Source organism: Megalops cyprinoides, chromosome 3, assembly GCF_013368585.1.
Source record: "Megalops cyprinoides isolate fMegCyp1 chromosome 3, fMegCyp1.pri, whole genome shotgun sequence".
NCBI classification, from domain to species: domain Eukaryota; kingdom Metazoa; phylum Chordata; class Actinopteri; order Elopiformes; family Megalopidae; genus Megalops; species Megalops cyprinoides.
This window is the reverse complement of record NC_050585.1, coordinates 42815235-42830255: the sequence shown is the minus strand read 5'-3', so window position 1 is coordinate 42830255 and position 15021 is coordinate 42815235. Positions and strand designations below refer to the sequence as shown.

At 40.5% G+C, this 15021-nt stretch overlaps 1 protein-coding gene across 1 annotated transcript in view; it reads right to left on the bottom strand.

The window, feature by feature from the left end:
- The window catches only part of nsg2 (neuronal vesicle trafficking associated 2), a 30515-nt gene extending 22324 nt beyond the window's left edge, over positions 1-8191 (bottom strand). Inside the window, exons 1-3 of the mRNA XM_036525045.1 lie at positions 7939-8191; positions 7137-7298; positions 1070-1183 (exon numbers count right to left, since the gene is read on the bottom strand). Of these exons, the coding sequence (XP_036380938.1) occupies positions 1070-1183; positions 7137-7265 (243 nt within the window). The 5' untranslated portion in view covers positions 7266-7298; positions 7939-8191. The remainder of the gene's footprint in view (positions 1-1069; positions 1184-7136; positions 7299-7938) is intronic.
- Between the last annotated feature and the right edge of the window lie 6830 nt (positions 8192-15021).

The following is a 15021-nucleotide window of genomic DNA, read 5'->3' as shown; positions in this document are numbered from 1 at the left end:
TTCCTATTTCACCTGCTGGAGGCATTCACCAAAGGTTATTCTACCCTTATTTACATACTGCAATTTTAGATCAATTTCAAGTGAGTGCCTGTACTTTCAAACTGGTGTTGGAGTGTACTGGTGGGCCAGGGGGTGTCTGATTCTAATTGCATAGCTGTAGTAATACTATCTTTGATTCCCTACATTTAACCTTTGTGAACAAAAGTGTCACAGTGGTAAAGAATCAGTCCAAACTGTGCAGATTTATGGTACAGGTTAGAGAAACTATAGGGAGGATGTACAAAACAAGAGCAAAGGGCACACAGATTAGGATTTGGACAGTTGTATTCTTGTTGTCGCATTGTGTGAAAAATAAGAATGAGGCGAGAGAAAAAAAAGCAAAATGTCTTCTTTTTAAATCCCACAACTTGCTTCATAACACTTTACAATGAAGTTTCATTAGTTAACACAAGCTAATGAATGAGTTTTCACTCACACCTTTACACCTTTATCTATTATGTGATGACAGTTCGTTAAGCATTACCTCATGGATAACTCGTCATGAATTCATCCTTTTTGCGCATCTACAGTAAAGTGGTAACCACTCACAGCTTTATGTTTGATTAATGTCTAATTCACTCCAGTGTGTAATTAATGTGTCATGAAAGCATCAAATGGATTGTGATGGTGTAAAGTTTCAACTTAGTTTCTGAACATTGGGCATAAAGCACACAGTATTCTTGCTTATGTATCGTTAATTATTTGTTAAGACTACATAAGTCTTGTCCATGCTCTTTGAAAGTATCAATTAATCATTCATTCATAATAACTGATTCATCAGTTTATTTTAACTGATGTAACCATACTGTAAAGTTTTACCATTTGCTTTGCTGAGAGTGCTGACTGCTCCTCCTCTTTTTGAGCTTCTTCCTTGCTCCAGAGATGCTGGGGATTTAGATGGATATCAGCCCCGATATGCTACAGTCCTTCTGCGCAGGCCAAGCCAGCACGTTCTCATAATATTAGGAGAATGCTCCACTTTAATAAGAAGGCCGAGCTTACTGGCCCGGATCTGATAGAGCGCTCCTACCTTGAGTCTTTCTGACACGCCGTCGGTGAAGCTTATAGTGAATTCTTCCGCTTTCGGCCCCTTCTTACCCCTCTTCTGATCCGTCTGGTATTCGGTTTGCGTCTTCACCACAACCTATGGTACATATAAAAAAGCATTATGTGACCTCAGATCCCCCAAATCTCCCCTCCCTCCATACGGAGAGCTTTGACATATATCAACAGCATTCCAATGCACGCTTACACAGACTCAGAATGCATATACCAAGGGTGGTGTGAAACCAGAGGGAGTCACAGGCATAACATTACTAACCCTCTTTCAAGGACTTGCAAAGAAATACTGTGGCAGATTCATTCTGGGCAAGAACTAGTCTGCTCCCCCTTACTTTTTCCATTTGTTCCCCCAGTATGATGTGTTAATCTTAGAAGTTTAAAAGTTTTGCCTGAGGAAAAAAAAATAGGCTAACGGCTAAATGTTTTTGCTGAGATACTGTGATTATTATTATTTTTCTACACCATTCAAGGAGTAATAAAAAAGGTACACATATATTTGTAGTTTTACTTTGTTGAAGTAGCCTACAGCCTACACTGGCTGTGCAGGAGTTGTTGTGTGACCGAGCGTTATCAGGCTGAAGCAGACACATGGAGCAGATCCGATTTTGGCTCCCTCTATTTGGGGTCCAATGCTCTTTCACTGAGCTCTACTGATAGCTCACAGGCATTACGTGATACGGAGCAACAAACAGGTGGTATTTACCCAATATGAAACAAATTTCTCACACCATGTTTTGAACCTAGGGGATATATCGGAGGGCAACAGACTAGAACCTGAGAACCAAATACGGAAGAGCTCCTTGTCTTAACTTCACGTGGTCTTCACATTGATCTTTTCTTGGGATTGAGCACTTTTCAAGGGTGTCATAAATACAGGCCTGCATCAATTACATCTGAAGGATAATGACTATTGTTAGACACCGTGTGGTCCACCTCACTGCTTTTGCTTTTATGAGACTTCACTGAGTTCTATATTTACAACCCCTGTTATAAACTGACATTGCAATAAGGCTCAAATTCTCAACCAAGTACCACCCTGCGGCATTCTGTAACAGTTTAATCACTCATCCAGTGCAACCCTGCCAGATCTTGGTTTAATAATGAAGTCAAGGCCAGAGCGTGGGATGATGGATCAAGGAATGGGTCTATTAAGTAATTAAGTCCTCGGGGGCATCTGGTTCCTCATTTAACAGCAAACCTGCATTCAGCAGACTGTAATATCTCAAATCCTGCTGAATCAGCCTCAGACTCTTGAACAACACCTTCCCGTCACTATTTTTGGACATGTCTCTAATCACTCTGTCATTTCATTCTCCCTGTGAATTACCCATCAACTCCTCCATTTCTCTAGCTGTGGCTCTGCAATTTTTTCCACAGAATCCACAGAAAAAGGGATATTATCATTAGCGCTGCTATTCCTACAGCGTGAGCTAATACACAGGCAAGGAAATGCAACATCTCATTGGCTAATTGCGGTCAACGACAGTGCGCTGTAACCCGCAGTCTACTTGTCTATTTGCTGGATGATATCCTCTTCGTGGCGTATGAGTTAAACAGGTCATTAATTTACAGAGGGAGAAGAGAGAATGATCAATCCTGCACTCTCTTAACGCCACTGAGTAATGACCCTCATTGCCTGTAATGAATCCTACAATCCCAAACAAAAGGGTAGATTGCTAAAGGGGTGACACTTAGTAATGGAATAATGAACTGCAGTAGGGACTTTCAGCTACAGCTGCATACACCACACACCCATTGTAAAAGGAGGGGCCCTTGTGTGGTTCCGCTTCCAGCTGTTACATAATAGCAGATTTAAAAATAAAATCCTGGAATGCTTGTTCACATTTTGATAGATCCATCACTCCTTGAATTGATCTCAAAGACCCAGCGATGACCTACAAATGAGGCAAGCAGATTGGTTTTGATTTTTGTGATGGCTCGGCCTACTGAGCGCTATGAGAAACAACGAAAGATCGATAATCAGATTCCACCCTCAAAGATCACGCGATGAGCTCTCTGACCTTTTGAGTGAATGAATGGAGATTTAACCCAAGCTGAGAGCACCTTACTTTGTGCATGTATGTAATTGATTTTTAATTTCATTGTTTATCAAAAGACTGAGTTAAAAAAAAGATCATCCCAAAGGGCCATTGATCACACCGATAACATTAACGCCTTTAGAGACATTTATAACTGCGAAAGTTTAAACTGCTAATGCCAGAGTATGAAAGATTCATACCTCCTCACTCGGAAAAACGTAACCTATGTGTACAATTTCATTTAATGAATGCAGCAAAATTCAGGGACAACACTTGAACAGAAACAGTTTTGAATTCAAGATTTCTTCACATTCACGCATATTGTGGCACAAGAAACCACAGGCCACGAGCACACCACCCTTTAACCCCAGTTCAGCTCTAATTCAGAGCCTATTTGAGTCAGCGGAGTCTATTTCTAAGACTTGCCATGAGCATACCGCCAACAACATATGGGACAACATATTTGATATTATTTATATACATATTTTAAAGTCAAATTCATAAACTGGGGAAAATAAATCATAGCCACATCTACTAAAGGTAACAACACATACTACAGTCCCCCAATTTCAAGTTTGTCAGCCCCAGATTTCACAGAAATACATTATTCACTGTTTTAAAGTGTGAGGAGAGTTACAATCTCAAGTATACAAAAATGTGTCCTAGGATTCAGTGAATGTCATTTTCGAGATACTTGAAAGCCACTGCATCACACAGCTATTTGCTGAGCAGACTTCATCAAGCATGACCTACACAGTCCGTACTGCGTATGAGTTTGGTAATGTGAGTGAGCGTGTGAGTCCACTACAGAGGGTGACATAACCCCCCCCCCCCCCCCCCCAAGAGCCACAGTGAGATTAGTTCCCATAGTTGGGGACCCTGGTCTTTAGCTTGGTGTCTCGTGTGGTACCACCATTTGAAGCCAGCAGCGGCCCAACCTCTCTTAGAAATATTACCCAATTATAAAGCTTTTTTTTCATTTATGGAAGCAATTAAATCTTGACCTTCAATGGTACTGCATTATCACACCAAGGGACTGGCTCTGCTAGTGACACGACCAGCTCCATGCCCACAACACAGCCCCTTACATCAAAACTCTGTTTGAATCAGGGCTGCTATTTCTGCCCTGGCGCCTCTTCCATTCCTTGTGATATCCTAATGGTAACTCCCTTCTTATGAGACTCACTAAATTCCTTTAGTTTAAAATGAAAAAGCTGAAGGCTCCCGAGAGTGAAATTAACCAGGATTAGTAACAATAACCCAAGAGTTTCAGGGTACAGTTCCACAGCCCAGTCCCAGGTTCGAATCTGAGCTGTGTCATTTTCCCATAATGAACGGGGGTCCACACCACAGTGTCTGAACATAATTGGCTTTTTTCTGCTGGGGCAGGGGGGTTACAGTAACCAAGGTCTCCTTTTTCCTTTCTCCTCTCCTGGTGTACTGTGGGACTTGTAGTAAAAAAATACTAATGCTTTCACATGTGAGGGCATTGGAGGATTGTAATGACTGCTGATTGGTGCGGAGGTTGCAGAAGGTGAAGTGACCTCAATGTACAATTGGAAGGTTAGGATGAAAAGCACTCCAGTCTGTCACTCTGTCCTCCTTCTTTCAGTGAGTCAACCCAAAGCATGGATTCAATCAATATTTGTTCCCCTCTAATTGACTCTCGCAAACAATTAAATGCAAATTACTAGCTAGATTTTTTCATTAATTTTGGCGGTCACTTCATATTATTTTTGTGATGAAAAAGTAAAACTTTAATTATCAATCAAAATTAAGGACATTTTTTTTATTGAATTCAGTTTTAAGTGCTGTCTCAAAATATTATTAACACCAATGGAAGTATATGACCAAAAATACTGACTAGAACAAAAGGAAATTTCTAGAATAAAGGAAGGAAGGAAGAAAAGGAAGGAAAAGGAAGCCCATTGTTTCTTTTATTCCTTCGATCCATTTGGGTGGGTGGAGCTATTACCAATGATGCTTCCAGCCAATCAGAGGAGAGCTCCATTTTAATCCAGCAGATTATACTCAATCTATACTCTATGAGCTTTATACAAAGGACTAAAAACAGATGTTTTTTTTTTCTTTGTTTTGTTTTCCTTCAAAGCAGCATGTGACACAACACTTTCCTTTAGTGTCAGGTTTAAGTTTTACAGTAATCCATTTTCAAAAACCGGTGATGTTAATCTACACAATTCTTTTGTCTGCACTCGCTGAGAAATTTGGACAGTAAACCATGTAGGTACTTAAGGGTAAATGAGCCAGACGGAAAATGGTGCTTTTCCCACCGCGGCCTCCTCATTGGCGGGGCGAAGGTCTGTCAGGGAGCGTTGCTCCCCCATTGACTGATGATTTTAAAAAGAATGAACCTCCAGTCTCCCCAGAGATTCGCCTGTCTGATACCGGAGAGTGCTCGAGCGGGCAGTGTGGAGCAGCGGTGACCCCCGTGTCTTAAAAGCTGATTGCTCCTCGCCGCAGCGCTTCCTGCGTGTAACGGGGCAGGTCGCAGGTAGCAGGTGCGCAGATGCACCCGTGCCCCCATCGGCAGAGCATCTGATGAGCCCCGCGGCACTCGGTGGCAAACGTCACAGTTTATCACCGATGTTTACGCAAGATGACAGCCCGGGGGCTCACTCAACATGGGCTTCTGCGATAAGGCTCCCCGCCTCCGATAAGCTCTGAGCATGCTAATAAATCACAACGGGTAATTATTCATGGAGAGGCGTCTCTGCGGCGAGAGGAAACAGAGCGAACGTCGGCTGCTTAGAGACGGATTACTGGTTTTCCGGTAAACCCCCCCCCCCCCCCCCCATACCTATCAACGACACAGGCAAACTGGTCAGTTTTTAAAGTCGACTAAAAAAATAGTAGGATCCCTTTCTGGACAAAAAATACAAACTCCAAATTCAATGAACATACACAGTTTATTTGACCTCTTTGTTGCATAGTTTCTACAATATGATCTGGTAATTCTGTGAACCATCAGATAATCCTTTGTTTGGTCATAAGCGTGTGAAAAATTCCTGACATATCCAAAGGAAGGACATAAGTCAAAACAGACATTCCCGCTAATACCTGCGTTTTGACGTGTTGTTTGAGACCATAAAATGTCAAATTTTTACTCATTCAAATCAAGCCATTTTCAAGGGCCCTTTTCCCGTTTTGAAATGATTGACTCTCAGCCCTCCTATGTTGCTGAAAAATGCCACTCACTTTATGATTATGGATCTGAATGAGGCTGTTATTCGCTCCACCTCGATTTAGAGACGCATGCTTCGGGTAAAAAGTGTCAAAAGATTGCTAAAATGTGAGGAAGAATGTGATGCAACGCGTGAACGGTGTGTAATCAATATATTTGCTTTGATCACTATTAATATAGCTCGACATAAAAAAGCAAAGACGCATTGCACGACAAGCAACAAATATTACGGTATTTAATCATTATGCAGTGTGGAAGTATTCAGCAATTTTCCACGTGGCATTCTTTCCCGACGTGAATTTCACGTTAGGATTTGCAGGGACCACTAAAAATAAATAATAATTAAAGGTATTATTATATGTTTACTTACAATGGAGTACCACTACATAGCGCATTCTTTCAAAGCAATGCGCATCCAATCGTATGCATAAAGGTAATGACGGTTTATTTTTATTATAGTATGGAGTTTATTTGTTGGCCATGCTTGTTCACACAATACCAGGCTGCGTTGTGCTTCGACTCTGGATCCTGTCTATTAAGAGCCATTAATCACCGATTCCCTTGAGAAAATCCCAAACCAGACAAAGGGTTAATATAAGCACTGATTTTTCAGGCGGGATCGGAGAATGGGGTTCCAACACAACAAGAACTGTCGCGTGCTATTTTAATTCAATTATATTCTGCGGTAAACGACGATAGCTGGTGCGCACAGGCAGTTCTTTGGTCAATATACGGCGTGGGGAAAAGTAGCGTTTTAAAAGTAAAAGTCACCCAAAAGAGACTGCTCGCCTTACCTTGTCGGGGGCCGGGTACTGAAGCTGATTGACATCCAGAGGTGTGATGAGGGGCACGCTCTGAAAGCCATCCTCCACGCTGGCCGGTTTGGTGCCTTTGTCTTGTAAATTACTCCCCGGTTTAACCATCCTCAGCAAATCCCTGGTGGTTCACTTTCCACGCTAAAAGCGCAGATATGAGAGATGCTTATCAATCATCGTTAATCAGCTCGCCTTTATTTATCTTGTAATTTCAATATTTAGGTTGTCTCGAACAAGACAATATTTTAAAATAAAAATATAACTAAAATATAGTTCGTTAGAACTAAAATACAATTAATTAAATTAACCCATTTTGAGTATTTGAAATTGCAATAAAATTCACATATTTTTATCCAAGCATTTAACTCTGGGCTCTTACGGTTTTCAGTGTGCATTAAGTAGGCATCGCCACACGACATTTGCTAATACTATTGAGCAGACAATGCCATGTGAGGATGCTTACATATTAGAAACTAGTTTATGAAAACGTTTCATTTGCGTTCACCCCTGAATTAATAAGAATGGTCATGGGTTCTGATTCCCACGAAACAAATACATTTTCGAAACAAAAAAAGCAGAAACATGGACAGGTGTAGATTGACGCAACGTATATTAAGCAAGGAAACTTAAGGCAATATAACGCGACACAACTCCAGACACAAGCAAGAATTCCTTTTAGTGCGCTACATCTGGTTACACCTGCAGCGGTCCATCCATCCTCTTCCAGCATACGGGAAAAAAAAAACATTTTATCACAACACATACACTGAAGAATACTTACTGAAAAATAGATTGTCTGTGATGACCTCTTCCTTTAACACAGCTTTCCCGTAATTCAGATCCGGTAATCGGTGTGTATTTTACGTAAACAAAGGTGAGCGATCTCAGTAGTAGTTTCAGACGGGCGGAGACACGCTTTCGTTGAAAAGAGCTGCTTGCTGATGGGCGAAGCGTAGCCAGGCAGCGCGCTGCGAAACTGACGGTTCTCGCAACGTCTAGCCTCCAGACCCAAACAAAAATACCGCCCCGGCTTTTTACTTTGCAGCTAACGCCGCTAGGGGGATTTCAGAATTCAAATAAACCCCGTGTTTGTTTGGTCTGAAACCGACTGCAATGTGCTTCTGCCCCGCCACAAGCTTGTTACGCTGTCTCGCCCGCCGCCTGTCGGTTGAGCGTGTAACCTATTCACTCAGAATAGTAAATTTGGCTACCCATGTTTTAGATGACCTTCTTCGGGCCAATTTTACATTGCAAATGCTGTCGCAATCGTTAGAAGTTCTATGCCGACAGCTGTATTTGGAACATATCCCAAAACATTCAGCGTTTCTTCTGACCTGAGATGTCACTGAAAGCCAAGGAGATGGAAAGTCACTTCAATCATGTAAATATCTAGCACTGAAAATATATGTAGGCCACTGATACAATATCTACGTTCTGATGTTCAGTGGGACAACCTAAAACTTCCATGTTCATATCTTTCCCGTATGACTCTGAAAGCGGTTCCCACACTGTCTCCCTTAAACAAATCAGATCGGCATTTAACTGTCCAAGAAGAGATACAACTTTGAAAAACAGAAAAGGCCAACTTTGACATTTTTCCTCTAAGTGGTCAGTTATCCTAAATACCTGCACTGGTGGCAATACATTCGCAGAACTCTCCATCATAACCACCATAAGTAATACATAACAGTAGTTTTAAATCAAAATGACGCAAACACACTGTTGCTGTTGCTGTTGTCGTAAGTGTTCCAAAGAGCGTAACTATTATTCTTCGCATAGGTTGAACTGTAGCCCTGTATGCACTGTTTTGGACTGACGTGTGGAAGCAGAACTTCTCTCCTTTGGCCGTGAGAGGGCGCCTGTATTTCAGTTTTATATGCAAATGCAGCACATGATTCCTAGCGATGATGTATATAATGCTACTCAGATAAACAAATGAAGCACTTAATATAGAATTACTTCTACCAAAGATTTTCACACACACACACACACACATATATATATATACATATATGAATTGAATAAGAACATGAACTGAATAAAGATATGAAGAATCGGGACAAAAGGACAAGGGACTTGCTGACCTGTAGTGTGAAGGCATGGTTTGACCTGCTGACTTCTATGGGACCGTTTTTCAACCAAGGTGCATGAGCAGTATCACTGAAACTGCGAAACAGTATGACCTTTGGCCTTCCATCAAGGCTGCCGGAGATGGAAGGCACTATTACAGGAGCCCTCCCCCCAACACACATCTCATTCAACAGCAAGCCAGCAAAGTCTGAGGCCTTTTGTACCATACAGTAGAGATATAAGGCATTGAACTAATGATATGTTTTATGTGTGGTAATAACCAAGTTTTCCATGATCAAGCGACGGTCTTTAGGGTGCAGAATTATTTTTGACTGCTAGCGTGCTATTATGCCTACTCACTCTCCAATCAATTTGTATCTTTTGTGCTTCTCACATTTCTGAGGACAAAGTAAAGTAATGGTTTGCCAAGAACGACAGCAGAGACATTAAAATGTTCCTGTGAAATGGAAGGGACGTTTACACCACTGCATTCTGTATTTCTCACCGGATCCTGTCCTCATCTTCATTTTCGGGCGGATTTCAAACGCACGCACTTTCAGCACGGAGGCCTTCCCGGGATCCTCTGTGAAGCGTGCGCCGTAATTACTGACTCTGACATTTTCTCTGCGGCGCGTTTCCTGACTCCCGGATGCGCCAGACTGGACCTCGCTCAGCACAACCTTTGTGTTCCCCTGACACAGAAAAGATGATGATGTCATCAGAGCTTTTCATCCCGGCATTGTGACGCTATTATCCCGGGAGCACTTCCTGCGGACAGGGATAGCCGTGCTGCGACACACGAGAATTGGGCGGGGCCGCTGGGGCTGAATAGGGCTGCTTAACACACAATTGCAGCAAAAATGACTGAAGGCAACATACCGGTAAATTCCTCCCCCCCCCCCAACTATTCTCCACACCCTCCCAAAACCAGAGGCTAGAATCTACACCTCCCCTCTTGCATGACCTATTTTATGGGGTGAAAAGAGGAATGTACTTTGTGATGAAGCTGGCCGATGCTCCTCGCATTAAAAAAAGGTTTACGGAGGGAGATTTCCAAAATCTCAGATTTGGAGCAAAAGAAAAAAAATTTTGAATAGTGAAATTAAAAACAAAAAATGCCCATAGACACTAATGTAAAAAGGCAGACAGGACAATCTAGGACAGTGTCTAGGTTTGATAGTGTAGCTTCTACAGAGCTGGAACTGCTTCCTTTCACCTTCAAGCTTACCTGAATACATAATGTGGTTAATTTGATTTAGATGCGTGGAACCAATCACTGTGCCTTGTTCTCATTCACACAAAATTAGCACTAAAGCAGACCTGATGGTTTGCTAGCAATATTGCAGTTTTTAGTTTCTAATATTACCACATAAGTACACTGTAAGACATGTATTCATACACAAATTAAAATCACAGAAAATTGTACAATAGAGGGATTAAAATTAAGTCCATTTTTGGCCTACATCCTTACCAGTAATATAAAACGGCATAAATTGTATATCATCATTACCAACAGGGCTTGACAGTAAATATGCTCACCCCCATATAAACAGGCTTAGAGTAGGTATCAAAGAAGAACCCGTCTTCAACAGATTACTGGAAAGAAAGGTCATTCAGAATCACTTAGTTCGTTTGCATGACTAGGCCACACTTATCCGGGGTACGGGCCTTAGCAGGGCTCATAACAGAAAGGATGCTAGCTCCGTTCCCTGTCGGGGCACTGCTGCTGTATCCTTGGGCAAGGCAGATAACCCAGAATTGTAACGTATGTAAATCGCTCTGGATAAGAGCGTCTGCTATAAATGACAATAATGTACTGCAATGTATCTTGTGCAACACACTGACACGCACAAATGTGCCAAATAGTGACACCAGATGGCGCTGAAGTGATCTGTGGCCACATCCACTGTGCTCTGCATTTTGATTTGCGATTGTGCATCATCTGCAAGGTCAGACAGTAATCCTTTGATGCTGCAGTACAGAAATAGAACACGGAACTGACACCTACATATTAACCAATGTTTATTACATGGGGAAACGAATGTTTCTGTGAATGACAGTGACAATGAAAATATAATGACAATCATCATCATCATCATCATCATCATCATCATCCTCTGAGGAGGAGAATTAACAGCAAACAGATTGCTATCTGGAGCTCAGCTACTACTCTTTTCTAATTCCATGTGTAAGATCAGCGACACATTCACAGTCAGTGTAAACGTACTCATCGTGACCCAATTTAACTCGGAGCACCAGAGATGTTTTGATTCTGAGATACATCTGCCAGAAGCCAGTGTTGGCTCTGTGTCTGCAATACAAAGAAAAATCTAAATATAGACCTGATTTTTCCCCTCCCCCCCAAAAGAGGCCTTCAGTAGAGCATGCAAAGGAATTGAACAAAATTGACTCTCAGCTTGCGGTTTCTTGTCACAGTTAAGTTTTATTCATTCAACATTTCACATTACAAATATTTAAAAATGATGCATACTGTTATAAATAGTTGGCTGCAAACAATTAAATAACATTAGATTTTCTTTTTTGTTTCACTAGCACTTCTACAGACCAACTCCTAGAAATATGGACTTTTGCATTACATAACTTAATTAGAAAGAAAAATACAAAAATAGGAACTTATAAATGTGAATGACAATAAAAATTAAGGTGATATCTGAAGTAAAAAAATGCTATTAATAAATACAACAACCTTCCCATACACAGTTAAAAACTACTGAAATTTTTGCCATTAAGTAACATCATTAACAGACAAATATTTAAATATCTTTTTTCCTTCTGAAAATGTGAACCATATATTGTGGAGAACAATATAGCAATTAGTAAAAACTAGACACTTTAACATATTAAAAGCTTCACCTCAAAAATATAACAAAAATCTGATCAAAATTATAAAAATTAATTATACATTCCAATTAAAAATATACCAATAAACTGCTAAATACATTATTGACCTAATAATTACAATGCAATCAATCACAGTAGCTCGAAATAAACAAAATAAGCAAATGAGCACAAAACCTTTAATATTTGAAAAATAACTTCAATTATTCATATTAGTACAAATAGTTTGATTTCTTTTTTCTTTTTTGTTTTTTACAAACACCAGCATGAAAAGGAGTACAATAACAGTAGAAAATGACTATGAAAAACATATTAACATCTTCTTTAAATGTCTGCAATTAAAAATGGCATTAAAGAATTACATTGCAAAGATTCTTTATCTGAAAAAAGTTCAAAAAAAGTATTGCACATAACAACTCGAAGTTAACTTGCAACATTTACCACATTCAAGTCTTAAAGTCCTCTTTCTCCACAGGCTAAGTTCCTCTAGAGAAAGGTGGGAGAGGGGGGTGAGTGATCAAGTCTTTTCAACAGTGTCCTAGAAGATGCTAAAGTCCTGCACTGCAAAATCAATTTAGAGTTTGTTCAGTATGTCCTGCAGAGATCTGTGTATGAGGAAGGCAGAGAGATAAATGAGGGGGAAGAAGGGGGGTCGGGGAGGGGGGGGGGGGGATTCTTAAATTAAAGTTTAGAAACACGTCAGGTGCACAATCACAACGATTAATTTCGAAAGCTATTTCCTGTATTTATTTTTCAACTTTTTTTGTCATGCATGCTAAAGGATTATGATAGGATCTAGTTGGCAGTTCAAGAATATATATATATATATTTTTTTATGTTAAAATACCTAAACACCTAACATCCATTCCTGTGATACGTGATAAAGCCTAACATGTACCAAATTTGCATTCTTATTATAGTTATATTTCAGCTATGGTGAGGGAGCCAAACGTTATCTTTTTCCACCTAGAACAGCCAGGTGCTGAACATATAGATATATAATTTTTGAAATATCAACATTAGTTTAACAACAACTTTTTTCGCCATGCTGTAAGATCTAATTTTGTTTCTTTTTTAAGTTTATACAGAAACATCTAGTGTAAAAGATATAAGATCTTGAATAATACACCGATCTTTCCTCTGCAGAATTGAAGTCACAACACCAGTGCACGCTAAAAGTTGGAAAGATCCCTCAGCACTGAAATGTATAAAAAGCATAATCGAAAATAATATATATTAAAATCACTCAACTTTTTTCTCTTTTAAATGAAGTTTACCATATATGCAGATCTCTCAGTAACAAAAGTACAAAAGCTACCTTTCACAATGTGAAAAATTGAGGTATTGCAAAAAGGAGTTTTCCCATTTGTGAAAAATGTGCCTAAAATGACTGTTGGAAAAAAAGATTTAGAAAAGTAGTGCATAATAAATGTTTCTATGTGCATGACAAAATAATTTAGCTAGAAAACACAGTACCAAAAAATCAGCAGGCCATGTATAAAATAATCTTTTTATCTCATTAACAGCAAATTCTTCAAAAAGTGTTAAACTACTAAAATGTTCAACCACCACACCCACAAACTGAAGTCATGGTAGAGCCGGTGCAATGGAGCACCACCAAGCCATCACAAAGTTCTCACTAGTATATTAAGTTCTCTTTCAGCACTAAAATCCCTGACAAGTTATACGTTAGCAGACTCGGATACAGTACGACTGCAGTTGTCTACACTAGCATAAGCTTTTCGTTTCTTTTCTTTTTTTTCCCATTCCCAAAACATTTTTTCCTCAGAACTCTGCTGCGGCCTTCTCCACAACACTTCCAGGAACACACGTCTCTGTTCTGTCCTTTGGAAAGAAGAGAACACTGAATCGTGTAGATGCCTCTGCCAGTAAGTTGAATCGCTTTTCTTTGTTTTGATTTGTATTTTTTTTTTTCTTAACCGGAGTTTCCTCTGGATTTTGACTGCGCTCTGTCAATTCAGGGCCAATCTTTGGTTTGCTGGGAGGCCGTCTTAGTTTTGTATGTAAAAGGGAATGACGGAAATTAAAATGCGAAATGAAATAAAAACAATTGAAAACAAAAAAAAAACAGAATGGAGGAATGAGCTTCAGAGCAGCTGTTGGGCGGCCCTGCAGAAATGGTCTTTGGCTGGAGTTCCCTAATGTGTCCAGGTGTCGACTCTGAGCTGCAGTCTCGGTGGGGGGGGGTTGGGGGCGTGGCCTGCTCGGGGGGCGTTAGCTAGGCTGCAGGATACGCACGTTTCGGGGCAGTGCAGAAAGGTGATTGGGGGGGAGGGGGTTCTCGTCTGTGATGTGTGTGCATGTTGACGTTTTTTTCCTGCTTCTTAGTTTAGTGTGTTTTACGCTTTGTGTCAGAACGAAACAAAAAGACGAGGGGAGGTTTGAGTTAAAAGCTCAGGGGGGGTTTGGGGGCATTTTTTTTAAAAAAAAAAAAAAAAAAAAAAAACACAAAAGGAGAGGGCTCGCCGTTAGGCTTGTTCTGACTACTCCTGCCCCATCGGGCCACAAACAGCGAGGGCTAATTCTCCAATACAGGCCTACAGTCCGATCACAGGATCTCAAACAGCATCCGCTAACTATTCTAATGTTCTGGTTAACTTCACAAACCCTTTGCGGTGTCGAGAGACAACTAAACGAAATGAAGAAGAGATGCAGTGCTGAGAGTGTTTGTACCTTTCACCGACGCCTTTTCCCTTTCATAGAGATCTTCAGGAGAGGAGAGAACAGCTTCGTCTTTATATCGCCTTCAACTCGGAACGTTAGCAGCTAAGCTTGAGGTATTAGGTTTTTGCATGTCAAAAAGGGAGATCATACAGCTGTTAAGAAGTGGGTTTTTTCCTGTCAAGTGACCTTAGAACATTAGAATGGTTTTAAAACAAAATGCACAAACACTGATTTCAGAAACAATCTGCCA